Source organism: Ailuropoda melanoleuca, chromosome 3, assembly GCF_002007445.2.
Source record: "Ailuropoda melanoleuca isolate Jingjing chromosome 3, ASM200744v2, whole genome shotgun sequence".
NCBI lineage: Eukaryota > Metazoa > Chordata > Mammalia > Carnivora > Ursidae > Ailuropoda > Ailuropoda melanoleuca.
In genome coordinates, this window is record NC_048220.1 from 10,462,191 (window position 1) to 10,483,722 (window position 21,532).

Here is a 21,532-nt window from a genome sequence, read left to right on the forward strand (position 1 = left end):
CCTGCTTTGTCCTAAGTCAATCCAGCTTTCACAGAGCAGATACACAAAACAGTGCTCAGTTGGTGGTGACAAATATCACTGCCCGTGGGCATTCAGGCAGGAATCATTTCTAATTATTTGGGGGCGGGGAAGGATGGGAGTGTACAGACTCTTAATCCTAATTTAGTTGTGTCACTGCAGACTCAAAAAGTGTTTAGAAACTCAATGCCTTTGTCCCTCCCTCTAATGGGTGGCACCACCAAAGGCTGAGCCTGCCAAACCAGAAACCCTGTGAATCAACCTAGATGACTCTGCTTCCCTCAACCCCAACATCCCATCAGGTTTCAGGGCCTGCATGAGCCATCTCCTTTCCAACCACTTAGTGTAGGCCTTCAGCTTCTGTATTCATTTCCTTTTACTGTCAAACAAATTACCACCAATATAAGGTTTTAAAACAACAAAATTTATTATTTTATAGTACTGTAGGGCAGAATTCCAGTGTGGGTCTCAACAGGATAAAATCAAAGTGTCACCTCAAGAGCTGAGTTCCCTTCCATAGGCTCTAAGGGAAGATGCCCTTTCCCCTGCTCAGTTGGGTTATTGGCAGAATTCACTTCCTTGTGGCCGTAGGACTGAGATTCCCACTTTTTGTTGGCTGAGGTCCATTTCCAGCTTCTAGAGGCCACCCATTCCTTGGCTTCGGAACTAGGTCCAGTTCCTCTCATATTTTGAATCTCTCTGACCCACTCTCTCACGTTAGGAACTCACATGATTAGATTAGACCCACTCAAATAATCCAGGATAAGCTCCCCATCTCATTGTTTTTAAACTTCAGCACATCTGCAAAGTGTTCAGGGATTAGGGAGTGGACATCCTTCCCGGATTCATTATTCTGCCTACCACAGTATCCAAACCTGTCAGATTTCAGTAACTTCATAAGCAAGTTTCCTGACTCTGGCTTTCTCTTTGCTGTTTTCGGATTAAACTTTCTGGAACAACAATTGACGTGTTTCCCATGATTAAAATCCTTCTGGCTTTCTACTAACCAGGGGTCAAATTAATGCTCTTTAGCTCCTATAGGAGAAAACAACAACAACAAAAACACTTGGATTTGGTCCTCTTTTGTTATTTTAGCTTCATTCCAATCTACACTCTACTTTTTCCCAACCCTTCTGAATACTTGAAAATTGTTGTTTGTGCTCATTTCTCCACCTGTAGCTGCTCCTGAAACTCCTATTCCTTCTTCCAAACCCAGCTCAGACCTCACCTCCTCCAGGAAGCCTTCCTGACACTCTCCTCCCCATAGCTATAACCACAGGACAGTGTTTTTTTTTCTAAACACCACTGAACCTTGTCCATATTCTTATTTGGGGCATTAAACATGAATGCGTTGTGATTTTCTGGTCTACTTCACCTACAAAATGTTTAATTATCTGTCTCCCAGCCATACTGTGCCACTTCCTGAATGTGTAATTTTGGGCAGGCTATTTTATTTTATTTTTTTTTAAAGATTTTATTTATTTATTTGAGAGAAAGAGACAGCCAGCGAGAGAGGGAACTCAAGCAGGGGGAGTGGGAGAGGAAGAAGCAGGCTCCCAGCCGGCAAGCCTGATGTGGGGCTCGATCCCAGAACGCTGGGATCACGCCCTGAGCCAAAGGCAGCTTAATGACTGCACCACCCAGGCGCCCCTGGGCAGGCTATTTTAATTTACTATACCCCCCTTTCCCTTTGTAAAATTAAGGTAGCCTTAGAATCTACATTATAGGCTGTTGTGAGGATTAGAACGGTGACCCGCAAGTACTAAGTTTTGCTAGTATTATGAAGAGCGCTCTGCACAGAGCACACCATGAATGTGTGCGGTGTGGATGGATTCGCTGTGCTCCCACGAAGGTCAGCACTTTCATGAACCGCTACCCCGAGTGGGGGCTCCTTCGCAGAAGGAAGGAACAGATTCTGTCCCATTCCGGGGGAAAGCTAGCCTCTGCCCCCACAAGCAGAAGCAGTCACAGTGAATTCCACGGAAGCGGCTGAGACCAGACCGGCTTCCCAGGAGCCAATGAGCCTTTAACTGAGAGAGGAAGCCCTGCAATCTCTGCGAATGGCAACCAGGAGTCATGAATGCGTCAGACATCGCTGGGTAGACTTAAGGCCAGTAGAAGCTGGAAAGGGGAAAAAAAAGGGAAAAAAAGGTAAGAGCAGGTGGGATTTAGGGGCTTATATGGATAGTTCTAATCAACAATAATAGCAACAGTCGGTAACAGTCATGCATACCTGTTTCGTGCCAGGCACGGTAAACATGCATGAGCTCATTTAACCGTCTCAATACACTATGAGGCTGGTTATCTCATTTTTCCGACTGAAGAAATAGAGGCCCGAATGTGTTCCTCAAGCCAGTCCTGACCCCTCGCGTCCAGAGGTCCCTCCTTCCAGTCCGGATCCAGCTCCCAGGCCGCTGTCCAGCCCTCTTCTGCCTTAGAAGCACCTGCCGCGTCAACCTAGTGTCAGGCTGGGTTCGCCCAGTCCGGGATACCTGGCTTCTCCTCCCCTCCCCTAAGCTCCTCGGTCCTTCTGCTAGCCCCGTCGCTCCTCGGCTCCCGCTACTTCTACGCCTCTGGGCTCCTCTTCCCCTCAGGCTCTGCCCCGGGACTCCTAGCTCCTCCTCTCAGCTCCGCCCCCGACCTTCTTGCTCCTCGTGGCTAGCCCCCGACAATCTAGCTCCTCCCACATCTCCGCCACTGGGTCCTCCTACCTGCCCCGCTCTGCCCCCAGCTTCCGGGCTCCTCCTCTAAGCTCCGTCCCCGACCGTCTAGCCCCGCCTGTATCCCCGCCCCCTCCCGGCCCGCTCTGCCCCCACCCTCCTAGCTCCTCCTCGCAGCTCCTCCGCCGGACTCCTAGCTCCTCGTGGCCACGCCCCCGACTCCCTCTCTCCTGCCCTGCCTCGGCCGCTTCGCTCCTCCCCCTGCCTGGTCCGCCCCGCCCCCGTTCCCTGCCTCCTTTTCTCCCTCCGGCTCAGGCCCGCGCTCTGCTGATCCGTCCGCGGAAGCCCGCGAGCGTGCGAGCCGCTAGGGAACTCCGCGCCGTCAGATCACCAGGTTCGCCTCTGTGTCCCGGCGCCACCGCGCCCTCTCTTCCGAGTAAGTAACTCCTAGCGCGCGAGTCTCTGACACACACCCTCTCGGGGCTTCCCGGGTCGCTGGGCTGCAGGCTGCCCCTGGGGGCTCTCTTTCCGCTCCCCCAGACTTTCGGGAGTGAGTGGGTGCCTGTGAGCTAGTGTGTGTAAGTGTGTGTGCAGGCGCGCACAGCCCGGGAAACTCCCCGAAGTTTTACCCAGTTTCTGCGTCGCGGCGACTGCCTGAGACCTCGGGCTAGCAGCCCCTACAGACTCGGGCCGACCCTTTCCTTCACTTCCACGTCCTCCTCTGAGCCCCCACTTGCGGTTCCTTCCTTCCTTCTGTGGACGCGGCCCCCGCTATATGTCATGCCGCCTGTTAACAGCTCAGGCTGTCCAAAGGACTGCCCGGGTTATCACGATGCCCCAGATTGCAGACCGAGATGCTGGCCTGAGATTGTAATCCAACCCTGCATTGTAAAACGGGCACACTAGCGTTTTTGCCTCGAGATCGTTCGGGGGAGACTGCCTTTAAAGAAGAAAGTTTTGTGTGTGTGTCCTTGCGCGCGCTCGTGTGACACTCGAGCCTTAAGCACCTGATGGAGGAACACCTGATGAGCGCCAGGGAGGCTGATAGATAGGCATGTTCAAGACCAGGCTGACCAACCAAACTTTGACACCTAAAGGATGTCTACTGATTCAGTGACACCATGATGCTAAAGCCAACTGATTTCCTAAAACACAGCAGTAGTTAGAGCAGACCCTGCGGGATGATGAAAGGAAGGTGACAGTAGTTGAGAGCCCAGCCTTGCAACAAAATCCTTGAGTTACTTAAGACTGATAATTCCATCCCTCTGTAAATTATTTTATGGGGGGCGGGGTGGTCAATACTGTCGCAAGGTAGAGTACATTTCTGCATTTTAAAAAAAAAGGTTAATTGATAGCCGCCCTGTACTTGAATCCATCCATAAAATTATTCCCTAGTTGCTGAGGATGTCCATCCACTTCTAATAGTCTCCGAATTCTCCTGTATCTCATTTATTCTTGCTATGTTCTTACTGTGAAAGTAGAGATCCCCATAAAATTTCCCCGCTTCCTTGATAAGAATTCATTTAAGACATGCTTATAGGGAAATGACATGTCGAATAGAAATTTTTCATTGAGGTGTGAGGGTGGCAGAAAGCTGTGTGGCTAAAGGAAATTACCAGAACAGAGCAGCCTTTACGTTGCCATTGTACATTGGCATATGAAAGCAAGAGCTGATAAATCACTTTAAGTGCTGCTTATCACAGCAGATATTTTTATCCTGGTTTCAATCCTGTGTTACACAAAAGTGTTTCCACAGTGTTTTAACTAAGGAAACATTATGCTATGAAATGTAAACATATGACTCCATCTCTCTTAAAGGAAAGAAATAATTATCACACTTAATTAAACACCTGGAAACATTTATTGCCACCTTCTAATTAGATCTGTCATGGGGAGTTAAGTCAGCAAGTTATTGCTAATTTTCTAGCTGGTAACACAATTAGCTTTTTTGTAGATTTTTTGGATGGCTGTTCCCCTTGGTACATGTTAATTGCCTCCCCCACCCTTGGCCCACCTTTTGAGTTTCTACCTGTTATTTGAGTAAATAGTTTCGGGAAGTGGATACAACCTACCTCCCTGTAAAATGTGAATGCTTTAGATATTGACCGTTTTGTATTCACCGTTTTTGCATGACCAGATGTAGGCCTTATAAACCATTATATTCATCTAGTTTATCGGATAATTTAAGAATCATTGAGAAATCACTGCATGTGAGAAGGGTCCCCCCAAAGCGTAGTGATTCTGCACAAGCGGGCCCTGGAATTTTGTTCTTTAAGGGAGAGTTTAATCTCTTGTGCCTTTTGGTCTCGCGTGCTTAAATTCAATGAGAAATGGGGAGGCGTGAGCTGGAAAATCTCATCTTCGTTGGCCCTTAATTTTCCGTTTCTGACTTTATTGCCAGATACAGTGTTCATTTTTGTAGCAAGGTGTTGTGAGTACAGTGCCGTTCTGGGTTCCCCACAGAATGGCCGAGAAACTGAGGGTGCGCGTGTCCCCGCCGGAAGAGCGCTTTATGAGGCCTGCTCTCTGCAGTTCTTCGTTCTGTTGAAATTGGAGGAAAGGATGTGTGGAGAGAAATGATTGCATCCAAACAGCGCTCATTAGGAAATGCCATGTGGAGGAGGGGCGGGTTTCTAGATGGTTTCTGGCTTGGGGAATTTCAGATAGTTGCTCCTCGCCGTTGAGCCTCCACCGTGCTGGGCACCATGGAGGTCCCGGAGTTCACAGATCCAGTTAATCCTCTTCTGCTTAGGACAGCCTCTGGGAGCAAAGACATTTCCTCCTTGAGTTCATGTGCTCTCAGTCAGGACTGAACTTTGCTGGCGCACCTCTCAGAAGAGTCTGTTCCCCATCCCCTCCATGTTTGCACACATGGAAGGGAGGGAAAGTGGGGGAACCTTCGGGAAGTAGGGGAGGATCACCTGTTTTCTCACAGAGAGGGAAGGCAGTGTTCGTGCAACCCCAGTCCCAGGACCACTGACTTGGGCCCTGGGGCCATGCACAGGACCAACCTGGGTTAAAAAAAAATGGACCCTTGACCCCCGTTTGGCATTCTCAGTCAGCTCAGCTCTGAGACAGAAGTTGATGGAAGGCACTGTGTGTGGGGAAGGATTAACTTTTATCACCTCGCCCCTCCTCACGCTGCCCACATCCTGCATTCAATACCAAATGCACACGGTAAGAACTCTGAACAAACACTAAAAAGGAGCTTTTAACACCCCAACCTTTATGTTTCTCTGTGGGTAACAGTTCCTTTCCGCTCTCCTGTCCCTGGTTTTGATGACTCTGGCCCTGGAGTCTGAGTTGACTGAGGTTTCTAGACTTCTGTCCGCAAGTGGTGCTTACCAACAGCTGAAATGGATGATTGAGGGTTAAAAAAAAAAAAATTCAGCGAACCTTGTTGCAAAACATAAATGGGGTCAAATAGTAGTAGCCAGTGGACATTAGTATGCGTTCGACATTTCGGAGTAAAAGGAGGAAATGAGCTACAAGTGGAAGGTAGATAATTCTAGGAACAAGAGGCATCCAGGCACCTGAGAAACCATCTGGCCTATAGTCTAAGACCATAACGTCCACTGTTACACAAATCTGGAGGTGTGTCCCCTCAGCCAGCTTGTGGGCAGGGAGCACCGTTCATTCACATGGGAGGCATTTATTAAGCTCCTCCTGTGTGCACAGCACCGCATAACCCTCTCGTGTTCACAGGAGGGCTGGCAAATTGCAGGAAAATGTTGGTAAGAACGGGCCCCTGCATGTAAGTTGACGGTGGCAAAAGTGGGTTTAGAATTCTTCTGTTTCACAAAGGGAAGTAAAGGCACTTCCTTAGGATAGAAGAACCATTTTCAAATAAGAAACTGAAATAAGCACCTTTCTTCTGATGTCCATTTCAAATAGCCAGGGATGTAATTGCAATCAGCCCAATTCCAGAGGACTTTGTTTCCTTGGCCTTTCATGCCGAGTGGAGAAGTTACCTGAGAAACGTGTTTTAAAACGTCACGGGCTCTGCTACAATCAAGTAATGTCCACCCATCCTTTTAGAGAGCCGTTGCTTTTTCTCTAGAGGCAAGTATTTACGGTTCAGAACCAAGGTCGTGGATGTTCAGAACCAGCCGCAAAGCTGGATCGGCATGTACAAGTTTGTTTTCCTGGGGTGTGCTTTTTTATCTAGAACAGGAGAGGTGATGGACTGACATGGGGATGTTTCTCTCAAGGTGCCTGGGGGCCAGGCATACAGGGATCTGCCCCACCACAAAGGAAAAAAAAATGGACGAGCGATCATAGGAATGGGCCTCTGCTCAAGTACCCCACGCTGACTATTATAAACACATCGAGGTTTGTTTCTTTAATAACAGAGAATGGAATTAAATCCAAAATTCCACTTGTAGTTTCCGTAAACAATGGGAATAAGGATGACTTCTCGGTTAGTCACGACATGGTTGGTTCACATGACTCTGCAGGCCATTCCCGTCTCATCCACACTGGCTGTGTGACTTTGGACAATCCACTCAAGCTCTCTGAGCCTCTGTCCCCACCTCAAAACTGGGGATCGTATTTCCATCATGGGTTTTGTGGTGTGGATTAGAGCAGAATGTCCCTGTCCTGGTGTCCAGTGTGAGGAAGGCACTCAGCAAAGGGTGGGCTTTTCTGGATTGGCCAGATTGGGCTCATTTCAAGAGGACGGTGTTTCTACTGGGTCTGAGTGGAGGGGAGAGGAAGAGGCATAACTTGTACCACATGTGTTTTTAGCATGAACTTTCTTTTTTCCCTGTAATGATGCCAGAGGAGCCCAGAGAATGGGCTGAATATAGCACAATTTCAGTGATTCCCAGCTGCAGGGTCATGTGATTATGGAGGGAAATCTTGCTCCTGCTGCTGGAGAGAAATGAGCCAGGGCATCTGGGTTTTGTGTGTCTGAGCAAGAGAAGAGCCACAGCATCCTGGGAACCTCCCTGTATGAGGAAGCTTTTCTCCCTTCCTTCCTCCCTCCCTCCCTCCCTCCCTCCCTCCCTCCCTTCCTTCCTTCCTTCCTTCCTTCCTTCCTTCCTTCCTTCCTTCCTTCCTTCCTTCCTTCCTTCCTTCCCCTGCTTTCCTTTCTTTCCTTTCCTTTCCCTTCCTCCTTTCCTTCCTTCCTTCCTGGAGAGAGAGAGAGAATGCAGGGGCAGGGGGCTGGGCAGAGGGAGAGGGAGGGAGAGAATCTTAGTCAGACTCCACATCCAGTGCGCAGCCCAACCAGGGGGCTCCATCTCACGACCCTGAGATCATGACCTGAGCTGAAATCAAGAGTCTGGACGCTCAACTGATGGAGCCACCCAGGTGCCCCAAGAGGGAAGCTTTTAAGAAACCTGTTACAGTTAAGATGTGAGCAGTGGGTTGACCTTTCACTTCTGCAGGCCCTTGTTTAAAACAGGTATGTGTCAGCTGTCCTCGGTGTCACAAAGGGACCAGGGCTGGCACATCTTCAGGGGAAGTGGTGAGATTTCCAGAGGGCAACAGTGCATCTTCACGGTTGTCTGCTGGGCACACTTCTCTCTCTCTGTCTTCTCTCTCTCTATCTCCAGGGCATGCAGTACCCTCATGTATATTTGAAATGAGCCAACTGTCTCCGCTTCTGACCATTAAAAAAAAAAGTTTCTTGCAATATAACTGTTAACGAAAATACCAAAATGAAGGAAGGAAGCAACGGTTGTGATGTGTGTTTGTGAAGACCTGTCTTCATCCTTCCCTACCCCAAGCCCTTGAGCTGATTGTTTTCAGGCTCTTTCACACACACACACACACACACACACACACACACACACGCAGACAAAGGAATTCTGCAGAAACGCCCGTCTTCCGAGAAAATCTGCAGACGCCAGATTGCAGAGTTCAGAACAATTTTTGACGATCCAAACCTTTAAGGAGTAAGTCTCCCACTCAGTTCCACCACTCAGTGATCAGGAAATAACTCCTTTGTGTTTCTTTCTTCTCTCTTTTTTAAAAGATTTTATTTATTTATTTGAGACAGAGAGAGCACAGAGGGAGAGGGAGAAACAGACCCCCCACTGAGCAGAGAGCCCAGGACCCTGGGATCATGACTGGAGCCAAAGGCAGATGCTTGACTGACTGAGCCACCCAGGCGCCCCTCTTCTCTCTTGAAAAAGATGAGGTAGTTTTCTGGAAAAGACTGGTGTTTGATTCCATGGTATCACCGCCCAAGGGCAGAGCAGTCCTGACTCAGCGTTGTAATCCCTTGTGCCTGGGTGAAGGGACAGGCTCCCAGGAGCTCACAGAGTGTACCTGGGACAGGTGAGCGGGCTCAGACCTCCCCTCTGTGTGGCACTGAGCCATTTTGCTCCACTGAGCCATTTTGCTCCTTTGCTCTTCTGGCCTGGAAAGCTCAGGCTGCTATGACTTGTCAGGGTCAGACACCGTGTGTCCATGGGGAGCCTTTTGAGGAAGCAGGGGCTCTGGGGGTCCCTGCCCTGCGTGCCCCAAGTGGGATGGTTTGAACACACGAGTATCTGGGCAGCCACAAGGTGACAGACCAAATGAAGCTTTGAACTTCTCCAGCGAGCTGCGGTAATGTGGGACCCATCAGGGCCGGAGCTCCCCACCTGACTGCAAGTCACAATCCCCTGGGACCCTCAATACCAAAGGTGCAGATTCCTGGGCTCCAGCTAGGTTAGCTGGGCCTGGGACTCTGTATTTCTGACCCCCCCCCCCCCCCCCCCCCCCCGCCTTGACTGATGCATAGTAAATTCTAGACCCCTTGCCTGGGAGACGAGTTTTAATGTCTTGTTCTGTAAAGAAGTCTATTCAGACAGCAGATTACCTGTAGGGTTGTTTTTTGTTTGTTTTTGCGGGGTGGGGGGGTGTGGTTTTGGCAGTGGAAAGAGCAAATCTCTTGAAAGTACAGAGCAGTTTTAAAAGTTTAAAGAAGATTAAAATGAACTCGCACAAAATGAACACCTGTGTATGTATCCAAAGAAACAACAAAGTGGTTTTTCTAGTAGGTCCTCACCAGGTTGAGAAATGTTGACCAACGATGAGGTCAGAAACGAAAAAATAACCAAAACCAACAGTGGTGTCCCAAGAATAGATCCAGGAATTGAGAGCCATGAAGCAGGGACCCTGGGGAATCTGCTCAGGGTTCGTTAGTTAAAAATCTAGATTACCAGTCACTGGCTATGCTGACGTCATCCAGCCGACTGGTGGCCATCTCCTGTGACTTTGTAGATCACTCTTGGGATGGGCGCTCCTTTTCAACAATGGCAGATGATGAGAGGGGCTCCAGGCCCCAGATTTAGTCACCAAGTGGCCAGTGAGACCTACCCTAGGTCCCATTCCCTGTCCTGAGGTCCGGGCATCTCCAGGGCTGTCCTGTTCTTGGTGTGCCCCTCTCATTTCAAAATGGTGGACAATGGCAAGGTGGAGAACACAGTTTCTTTCTTTGCAGCCACCTTGCTGTAACTTCCTCCACTTCCTCCTCTCCTTCCCCTTCTTTTTTTTTTAAATTCTTTTTTTTTTTTTTGCATGTTGAGTTGGACCAGTCCTTGACACTTTCTTCCCTATTTCTGAATTCTGGTCACTTCTCAATTTATCACGCTTGTAAGAGCCATGGAGTAGATTAAAGGTCTGCTTCTGATGATGTATAATACTCATTTTAGTAGAGCTTCTGTCTTTCCCTGAAGTTAAGTTTAAATATTTGACCAGGGGGGCGCCTGGGTAGCACAGCGGTTAAGCGTCTGCCTTCGGCTCAGGGCGTGATCCCGGCGTTATGGGATCGAGCCCCACATCAGGCTCCTCAGCTATGAGCCTGCTTCTTCCTCTCCCGCTCCCCCTGCTTGTGTTCCCTCTCTCGCTGGCTGTCTCTATCTCTGTCAAATAAATAAATAAAATCTTTTAAATAAATAAATAAATCAATCAATAAATATTTGACCAGGGACCAACAAGGATGAACAGGGACTACTCTGAGTCATGCTTGAGCCCCCCTCTCTAGGCAGCCGTCCTGCGGCACACCGGTGGGGGTGGTGGGGGGGGGGGCTTCGAGCCTTGCAGTTTGGGAAAGGGGGTAGTTGTAGGAGGTTGGGCAGTGGCTTGCAGAGACGGGCGGCAGGAGCACACCCAGACTCTGAGCTCCCTCCAGGCACACCTACCCCAAATTTATCTTCCGTCCCTCTGTTCTAAGTTCTGTTCCCTTTTATGGTTGCCCTTAGAGTTTGTATGTTCCTGGTAAAAAATACTATGCTATATTACCGTATTGCGTTGCTTAGGCTGCTGTAAGAAAATGCCAGACTGGACGGCTTTAACAGCGGATCTGTATTTCTCCCAATTCTGGAGGCTGGAAGGCCAAGATCAAGGAGTCAGCAAGTTTGGTGTCTCCTGAGGCCTCTCTCTGTGGCTTCCAAATGGCTGCATTCTATTATTTCCTCCCCTGGCCTTTTCTCTGTGTGGGCATCCCTGGGGTTTCTCTCTCTTTATGTAAGAACACCAGCCGTGTCGGATTAGGGCCCACCCTTGTGATCTCATTTCACCATAATTATCTCTCTGAAGAGTATATCTCTGAATACAGTCACATTGGGGGTTGGGTCTTCCAAATATGAATTTGTTGGGGGACAGAATTCTCTCTGCAACAGTCACCTTTGTGAAGGGCATTACAAATGATAGTTTTTGTGTTAGCGTTGTACAGTTTCCATCTACTATGTAGAGTGTTCACAAGTCACAGTTATTACTTTTTACTTTAAACAACTATCTTTTGAAAAAACTAAAACATGAGAAAAGAGCTTTTTTTCCGTTTATCTACTTATTTACTATGTTTGGGGCTCTTCATTCTTTAGCGTAGACCCATTTCCATCAGGGCATTTTCTTGTCTCTCAGCCTGAAGAACTTCCTTTATTAATTCTTGTAGCTCAGATCTGAGGGCAGCAAATGCTCTCAACTTCCTCTGTGCGGGGCCTTTCATGTCTGTGTGTTCAATTTCCTTCTTATAAGTTAGGACACCAGTCATGTTGTCTTAGGGCTTTCCTGAACGGCCTCATTTTAGTTGAATCATGTCTTTAAAGATCTTCTCTCCAAATACAGTCCTGTTTTGAGGTCTTGGGGGCTTGGGCTTCAACATTTGAATTTTGGAGGGGGACACAATGTAGGCCGTAACAATCAGGATGCTTTAGGCAGCACGTAAGAGAATGCCCAACTAACAGGTATGAGCAGTAAAGTCATTAAATTATCTTTCGTGAAGGGTAGTCTGCGGATGGTCCAATGCAGGGTTGATCCAGTGGCTCAAACAATATCACCAGGGACCAGGTTCTTTCTGTCCTTCTGCTCTGCCATCGTTAGCACGTTACCTTTTCTTCGGCAGACTTGCTGCCTCATGGGTGGAAAAGAGCATCCTCAGCACCAGGTATCGCACACTGCCCCCAGCCTCATGCAAAGGCATGAAGTGTGTGTGTATATGGAGGGGAGAGGTAGGGCACAGAGAGGGCAATGATGAATCCATTCTCCTGCAGTGTCCATCTCTTTCTATCCGGAAGTAGAATTGTGCCTCACGGGGCACAACTGAGTCACGGCTACAAGAGAAACTGTGAAAGTGAGTAGAAGTCATTAGGGGAAAACTACTGTGGGAGGTTGGCTGTGCCAATAAGAAGAAGGGAGAGGTCCTGACAAGTGGGCACACAGCACCTGCACTGTCCCCAGACTCCCACGCTCTAGAAAATGTGTAGTCAAGGCCGTCACTATTCCTGAGAATGATAAAACCAGGTTTTGTTGGAATTTAACCACCCATGATGAAGAGTTGGGAGAAAAACAGAAGATGTGAGAGGTGTGGAAAACCACCTATACGTAATTACTCTTAGTAGTGACTTTTTAATGCGAAGGGCCATGGATTTAGAAAAATAGCACAACTTACTTTGGAGACAGCATCCTACATTCAAACGTGGAAGATGTCCAAAAAATAAGGAGTTCTTCATGTTTCTGTAATAGCAATAATGTCACGCATTTATGGAGTACTCATAGTGGATCGAGCACCATGCTGATAATTTCATCTTCAAAGCCGATGTATGAGAAGGGTATGAGTGTTAATCTGCATTTACAGATGAGGAATTGAGGTTTGGGGAGGTTAAGTAAGCCCGCAGGTGCCTGGCCGCGCTGGGAGTCACACGGCAGAAGTTCTCCCGCCCCCCTTACGCGTGCTCTGAGCTGCTACAGGGCATTATCCCTCTATAAACCTGGTACGAACTCCCTCAATTTCGGTGGACTCTCATAGGCTGTTCCCTCTCCAGCCAGCCACTGTCCACTTCATGGACAAAAGTCCTAGGATTATTTCCGATGTCATTCACCTTTCAAAGGTAGGAGGGTGGACGTCAAAACCCAGGGAACTGAGCTTTTCCAGTTGAGAGGATAACTCTGATGTCCTATTTTGTAAAGGGAAAAAGGTGGACAGGTTTCTTAACCCAGAGAAATGTATCTTTCATCACTGACTCATGCTACAGAGCTCTAGTCTGAGTGATGGCAAATGGGTCCTCTGGTTTATAGAGTCCTTGTGGGAGGCACGTTTTCTAAGAGCGGGGACAGATTCTCCACAGTCACTGTGCAGAGACTGCCCCTCCCCCAGAAGACCTGGGCAGTTGGGGGTCGGCCATAGGAGATGCAGGGCTCTGTGTGTGTCTCGTCCGGTGGCTTTGCAACCCATTGCTCCAACGTCACGTCCCCACAGCTCAGAACCAGGGCTGACCCCGGGAGCCTGTATTGCTTCACTTAGTTCCTGAACTCACGTTGCTAAAGCTGTAACAACACCTTGGGTGTGACAGTTTGGTTAGACTTGAGGATTGCTAAAGTTTGGCGGGGAAAGTTTTGTTTATTCTCTCTCCCTGTTGCTAATAGCTTGCATGGGGGGCCAAGTAAGGGAGAGAGTAAAGGGTGTACCTTCCTTGTCTAATTCTGGGAACTTGAAACAGGTAGGTTGATGCTATAACTTTGAGTCAAGTTGAAGACTCTCACGTCCGTAAGAACCCCATATCCAGCAGCTTTTGGCAATTCCCGTAGGCACCCCAGAGGACATTTTGCATTGAGATTGCCTTTGGCATATTTTGGAGCCCACCATTTGCTGTAAGCTTTAGGAAATTGTTGGAAGTGTTATAAGGCAAATTTTAATCAAAACATTATAGATGCAGTCATTTTTCTTAAACATGAAAAGTGCATTGAAACAGAAGGCCTTCATCAGACACCTGCTCCCTGTTGGTCTACTGCTGGGCCCTTTCCCCTCTACACTTTGTGATCCCCTCCAGCAGTCAGCTCTTTCTGTGTTGACATGCCTAGATTTTCCTAATGCTTTTTTTTAACCTTTTTATTATAAAATGAAACATAAATACCAAAGCCCACACAAAGCAAATACACACTTTAGTGACTTACTGTAAGACAAACACTCATATAACCATCCCTCCAGAAAGAAATAACATTTGGCCAGCCACTCCACAAAGGGCCTTCACATACCCAGCCCTGGTCATATTCTCCTCTGTCCCTCCAAAAGCAAATGCCATCCTGACTTTTATAGTAATCACGTCCTTGCACCTCTTTATGGTTTTATCACTCAAAAGAGCAGCCTGACCCATGATAGTCAAGATAGTTCAGGCTTGCTCATTTTTTAAAAACCTTGATGTGTCTTTTAGATCTCTTTGAATCTACAGGTTCCTTTAACATCCTCCCCCATTTAAAAAAATATGTATCTGTTTTTTGTTTGTTTTTTTGTTGAAGGACCTGGGCTGTTTGATCTGTAGAGTTTCCCACGGTGTTGATAACAAGATGTGCACTCATGGTGAAGTTCAGCTTGGGCCTTTGCTATGTGTTTCCAGCATCTGGGTCCAGAGGCTTGATCAGACTCAGGTTTGATCCCTTTGGCAAGATGGTGGGTGCCGTTGGATTCTTTCACGGGAGGCAGAAGATGTCTGCTTCTCCCACTGTTTTTTTGTTCTTTGCAGCCGTTGATCCTCGCTGTCTGGGTCTATGAGTTCACTGGGGATTGCACACTCCTATATTCTAATTGCACCATTTTGATTTCATTTCTCAGCTGCCATCATCTTATCAGGATAGACTCCCCTTCAAACTATGATTCAGTTACCCAGTGGTACAGTTCACATAGAAAAACCAGAGTGAATGTTTGGTTCTTTCCTTTGATTTACCCACTTTTGAAGAATTGGCTTCATGTCATTTTCCAAAAGTGACCAGTTAGGTGTTTTTTTTTTTTTATTGTTTATTGTTATAATCATGGAATTAAATGTATCTGATGGGTTGCTGTCCACTGAAATTTTAACTTTTACCAAGACTCAGATCGTCCCATCTTTCACCAGTGGGATCTTTTTCTTGTTGGCTCCTTAGTCTTTCTGACATGACCTTGGTAATCTTTGATAGCTTCCCAGCTACTTGGTATGTTAAGGTTATCCAGGCTTGTCTTGTACGTTTCCTGCCTAGACCTGGAATCAGCCGTTTCTTCAAGAGTCCCTGCTTGTTTGTTCATTTGTTTGTTTTTAATGAGAAATGATATTTCAGGACCATAACCCAGGCACTAGGGATGCTCATTCACTGGAGTGGTCATTGTTTTTAAGTCTTTTTACTGGCCAGCACTGGGAAAACACACACATAGCCATATATACATCTACATACAAGCATATATGTACCTATATAAAAATAAAATGTACTGTGAGTTCATAATGATATTTCCAAGGCAAGTTCAAGATTACAGGTTTTTGTTTAACCTCTTCTTTATTACATTTGTATTTTCTTTCTTAGAGACTTAGAATCCTGGTTATTTAGTCACAGGAGAGATAGAATGTCATAATTACCCATCCGAGTGTCCTGCCTTATACATAAGCCATCTCCAAATAATCAGTTTTGATTGCTGAAACAGTAAAAATAATGTCTTTGGCATACACCCTACTCATTCTTCTCCAGTTTTTTTTTTTTTAATGGTTGTACTTTATCCACACTGTCAGATCCTATAGGCATTATATATTAAAATATCTCCCTTTTAATCCTCATTTAGTCTTATTCCTGCTATGTATGTCTTGCTTATTATCATTTCTCATATCAGTGTCTCTAGACATTTTGGCTATAGCTGTTTCTCTGATAGATTCCTTGGGTGATTCCCCAATTTTTGTTTGTTTGTTTGTTTGCTTGTTACCCTAATTTTTCCCCCTAATCTTTAAAAAGTTTTATTTTTAAATAATCATTACACCCAACGTGGGGCTTGAACTCACAACTCCGAGACTGAGTTGCACGCTCCAGGGACTGAGCCAGCCGTGTTCCCCATCCTCTAATTTCGTGATAGCACATTGTGACCTTTATATTAATGTCCTTGGCCCATATTTCCTTTTCTTAAGAATCTCAATACGTCACTCCATTTTCTTCTGATCACGTATTTTGTGTCAAGATTCTGATGATGATCATTTAATTTTCTTTCCCTCTGTATGACCTATTCTTTCAGCACTTGAGAGCCTCAGCTGTATGCCTGTTCCCTTCCATGGACTATCTACTTACTCTTCCAATACAATGATTAGTGAGCTAAAATGTTACCAAACCCCAGTTTGTGACTTGGCCAGCCCTGGTGCCAAATAATCGCTCTCTCCTGTTAACCCAAAATAAGCCACTTACTCTCAGTAAGTATAGCTTCTTATCTTTGTAACCTCAGCTGTACCTTGTAAAGTGCACAGAGTTAGCGCTAAATATATACTTGTTTATGAAATAAACGTTGGGGAAGGATGTGGGTTTTTTCCTTTCCTTTTTAGCCTGTCAGGGACTGCCCCGCCCCTTCGGCTCGGTCCTCCAATCAGGCGCGGCTTGGCCCCAGACCCGGCCCCACGCACTGAGGCAGGCTCCACCCCCAGCAGCAGGTGTGGGGCTGCAGCGCCCCGTGGGCCCTGGGTTATTCTTGTGGACATAGGGTCAGGTTGTCAGGCCATGTTCTCATGTTACCAGCACCCTGGGAACCCCTGGCTCCCAGAGGGTCTGGCCCCACGCGGAATGCCATGGTGGCCCCATGCCTGCTTGCACTCCCCGTTGACTGTACCTTGACCTCTTCTTGTGGGTTTTAAGGCTCAGGCCCCTGGCATGTGGGCCCAGACCCTAGCCTCTCATGGGACTAGAGCTGCCACCTGTCCTTTCCTGTCTTGGCTCACCTTTCTGCTTGTCACTTCTTGGCTGCCAGAACCCATGGCAGGACCACAGAATGGATGCTTTTGGTTCAACACGCGCACTATGTTTAGTTTGTAAAGATGAGATGCCAGTGAGTGGGGCATGGATGCCAGTTTGGCCAAAGCCTCTGCTGCTTGCTGCTGAATCAGCCTGCTCTGTCACACATTTCATTCATCTGCCTGCTTCCTGTGGACAGCATGTTTGGAACCTCTACCTTCTGCTATCTCATACCTCTCAGAGCATTTGCCATTGGGCATCACCCATGGGCTGTCCACTTCTATGCCTGGCCGGCACTAGCCCAGCAACATCCTTACCCTGGCTCTTTTCCTTAGGCCCCGGACTGTGGGACTTGCAGAATTTTTTTCCCCTTTCTCCTGAACAACTCAGTGCCGTGCAATTAACAGAAAAAAAAATGTAATACGTAGCTTTTACAAATATTCACCCTACAAAAGCAATGATAAGAAGATTCCAGAAAGGGGCACCTGGGTAGCTCAGTCGGTTAAGTGTCTGCCTTTGGGTCAGGTCATGCTCCCACGGTCGTGGGATTGAGCCCTGCATCCAGTCCTTTCTGAGGGGGGAGTCTGCTTCTCCCTCTCCCTCTGCCTGCTGCTCCCCCTGCTTGTGCATGCACTCTCTCTCTCTCAAATAAATAAATAAAATCTTAGGGGGAAAAAAAGAAGATTCCAGAAGTAACGGAATAGTTGCTCTTCTCCAACAGATGTGAACAGCGACGTGATCTCAGGTATCCAGAAGGATTGAAACCCCATAGCCTGGAGCACATCAGAGAAATCTCACTGGCACCAGTGAGTCAGTGATATGGAAAAACTGCCCATGATGTGCAAAATTACTCTGGTTGCCAGACTTTTCTGTTCTTGGTCAGTGGCCCTGAGGAGAGGAACCGCACTCAGGTTCTGCAGTCCCGTGGCTGACCTGCCCTCATGAGGTTTTCCCCAGATGTAGCATTTCAAGCGTCGATCAAAACAGTCATGGGAATGACTCTTTGCTCCTAGGAGTTTCCATGGATGGCTATGGACTTGTGTGAAAACGTAAGCATTTTCCATTCTGCTTTTATTAAGTCAGCAGAAATCATACTGCAGACTTTTTCTTCTTTTCCGGCTCCTAGGCAGCTGCATTTTTGCCTTTTGCCTCTGGTTGGCCCTCATGGGAACCAGCTAGGGCGGGAGAGGCTCCGGATTTACCGAGCGCTTACTGTATGCCGGGCATTATGCTAAGCTTTTAGGTATGTTGCCAAGTCCTAGGTTCTGTCATTATCATACCCATTTTAAAAACGAGGAAACTGAGACCGCAAGAGTCACAGTCGTTACCCAAGTCAAAAGCAAAGCTGATATTTAAATCTATTGGTTCTTAACCACATCGCTCTACTTCCTTTTGCAAAAACACAGATTTTTACCTCGCCGGTTTGCAGGTGCTTGCCGTAAGTGACAGAGCTGGGCTTCAAGGATCGGAAGGTGGAGCTGGCCACTCTGTGACATTTAGATCTTGAACAGACTTTTCTCGGAGCTATTGGAGATCCCTGATTTAGACTGTAGCATCAGTGGGAGGGGAGTAATACCAATATGGGTCTAGAGTCTCATGGCCTTGCGTTGCCCCAGGTTTGAAAATCCGTTGTTGGGGCACCTGGGTGGCTCAGACAGTTAAGCATCTGCCTTCGGCTCAGGTCATGATCTCCGGCCTTCTCCCTCTCTGTGCCGTTCCCCCTGCTTGTACTCTCTCTCTGTCAGAAAAGAAAATCTTTAAAAAGAAAAAAAGAAAATCCGTTGTTGAGAGCTGTCTGTTTCAAGTGTTATAAGTCAGCAGTGTTACCAGCACTTGCTTGTTAACACCTCAACAGGGGACAGGAGACCGAGGTGAAACCCAAATGTGTCAATTCTGAAACTTGTTAGACATTCTAGTAGTGAATTCAGTGGAGAAGGAAGTTAAAATGATTTAAAAATAACGTTGTTGGATTTCTTACTAAGTGTGCCGTCTCTCTATATGTATATGTTCTCAGAATGTTCCTTTTTTTTTTTTTTTAATTTCCTCAGGATGACCATGTATGGCCACTTAGGTTGCGCACTGCACAATTGTGGGGGACACCATCCACAAAGATGATAATTTAAATGGTGCTTCTGAAGCTGGGTCATGCACGATCAGCAAACCTTATTTCATACACCTGTTTGGTTTTTTTTTTTTGAATTTTTAATTGAAGTGTAGTTGGCATATTATATTATGTTAGTTTTAGGTGTACAATATAATGATTTGGCAAATATATACATTACAGAACACTTACCATGATAAGTGGAGTCACCATCTGTCACCGTACAAAATTATTACAATTTTATTGACTGTATTCCCTCTGCTGTGCTGTTCATCCTTGTGGCGTATTTACTTTTATAACTACAAGTGTTTGTACCTCTTACTGCCCTTCACCTGTTTTGCCTATTTTCCTACTTTCTCCCTCCCCCCCCCCTTTTTTTAAGCATCATTCTATCTACCCAGGGGAATAGCATAGACAAATTTTGCTTCTGTGGTCTTTTTGAAGTAATTAAGAAGAGCATGCAGATTTACTAAATACTGGAAAAAGCTCTGGACAGTGCTTGGAGGGTGGGCTGTGGAGTGGCTGGCCATGTGATCTCGCTGGGATATAAACCTCTGGGTCAGAACTGCCACATCTAAGAAATAGAAGGTATCGACTCCATAATCTCGAACCTGCCCCTCCCCACCCCCAGCTCTGAAATGCTATGATTCTTGTCACCTGCGCTTCTCATTGTCATTTGAAGCCTGTCAGCCAGGGAGGCTGAAGCTCCTGGTAGAGCAAGAAGGGGAGAGCCTTGGGACCCTCTGGAAGGAACACTGTCCTGCCCCAGTGTGGAATGAAGAATTTTGCACGAGGGGGCTCAGGCTCGGAAGGCAGGACTCTGGCCCTGAGTCTTTCCAGAAGGCTCCAGGGCTCCAGAACGTCCTAAGATACTCCTGCGAGTGAATTTATTTTTAGATTATCTTTATGTTCCCCTTCATTGCTAAGATAAGCAATTGTTAACTGCATTAACATATGAGGAAATAGACTGAATTATGTCTTACACGAGAGAGCCCATCTGTATCCAAGACGCTGATACAGCTAACCGCAAGTGAATTCATTCTGGGACAAAAAGAGTTCATTACAGTGTTGATTTTAAAAAGGGGGGAAAAAACCTCTAAGCAACTTAAATATATTCATCAACTGCTAATACATATTACGGTACTTCCTTGAGCTGAAACATTATGCGCTTTTAGAACAAGGCCGGTCTCTGTGCCCTGATAGGAAAAGATCTCCAAGAGAGATTAAATAAAAAGCAAAATAATGATCTCATTATGTTTTTAAAAGCGCATTATATGTGTATGAGTGCATCAGCATTTTTTTTTTAAAGATTTTATTTATTTATTCAACAGAGATAGAGACAGCCAGCGAGAGAGGGAACACACGCAGAGGGAGAGGGAGAGGAAGAGGAAGAGCAGGCTCCTAGTGGAGGAGCCTGATGTGGGGCTCGATCCCAGAACGCCGGGATCACGCCCTGAGCCGAAGGCAGACACTTAAACTGTGCCACCCAGGCGCCCCCAGCATTTTTTTTTTTTTTACAGGAATGAACAATACGCTATAAAGAGTGGGGCTGTGGGTTGGAAGATTGGGAAGGAGTTTAACTTTTTCATTCGATACCTTTCCACAGTGCTTATATTTCATAGTAGAGGAGAGGATTTAGATTTCAGTTGGGTTTTTCAGGGATGCTAATACATCTTTAGAAAAATCTGTCTAAACAGAGCCTTCTAAGCAAAAGCAAGATGTTGTCTGTAAACACTTGAGGCTCTGAACATGAGGACACCTCTCCCCACCGCACCACCTCCCTGGCTTTTACTCCATCCTCTCCACACACAGCTCCCCAGTGATTGCATTATCCCTCTCATGCAGAATTGTCAGTGGCTGCCAATGTCCAACAAAACCAGGCCCGGAGAGCAATAGGATGGAGCAGCAAATCATAGTCTTGTGGTCTGTGTTCCGTGCATTCCGGCAGCATTCGTCAGGGACCAGGCACGGTGCTTGCTTGGGAATGTAGGTGAATGACATGCTGTTCAGAGACAAGTCTGACTTGTTGGAGCCTCAGCTTAGAAGGTTCTTACTTGTGGGCGCCTGGGTGGCTCAGTCGGTTAAGTGTCTGACTTTGGCTCAGGTCATGATCCCAGGGTCCTGAGATTGAGCCCCACATCGGGCTCCCTGCTCAGAGGGGAGCCTGCTTTTCCCTCTCCTTCTGCCCCTCCCCCTGCTTGTGCTCTCTTGCCCTTTCTCTTTCAGATAAATACATAAAATCTTAAAAAAAAAAATCTTGTAAAACAACTCATTGTCAGGAGTAAATACAACACCAAAGGCTCTTCGCTCAGGCCCCAAAGGACAATATTTGCTCCCTTGCTCCACCCTTCCCTCCACGTTCAAGGCTAGGCCTGACCCCCATTCTTCCTCTGCATATTTCCTTTAGTCCCCATTTCTAAGCTGCATTGTCCCAGAACACACCCCATTCCTCTCTGCTTTTGTCTTTGCTGGCCATGGCTCCCTAGTCTTCCAGGTCCAGTGCTTCTTCCTGGATAGAATTAGACTATCTTTTGGGATCCAGTTCAGATGTGGCCTCCACACCATCTTTCCTGGTTCTCTTCTTTACTAGGAAAAA

At 46.9% G+C, this 21,532-nt stretch overlaps 1 protein-coding gene across 2 annotated transcripts in view; it reads left to right on the plus strand.

Annotated features, from left to right (window-relative positions):
• Positions 1–2,958: 2,958 nt before the first annotated feature.
• The window catches only part of TNFAIP8 (TNF alpha induced protein 8), a 111,730-nt gene continuing 93,156 nt past the window's right edge, over positions 2,959–21,532 (plus strand). Inside the window, exon 1 of one of the 2 annotated variants that reach the window (XM_019795525.2) lies at positions 2,959–3,114. Coding sequence is in view for 1 of the 2 variants with exons in the window: in XM_002915453.4 (XP_002915499.1) it covers position 3,114 (1 nt within the window). In the remaining variant the exon portion in view is untranslated. The remainder of the gene's footprint in view (positions 3,115–21,532) is intronic. The other variant, XM_002915453.4, reaches the window with a different exon arrangement.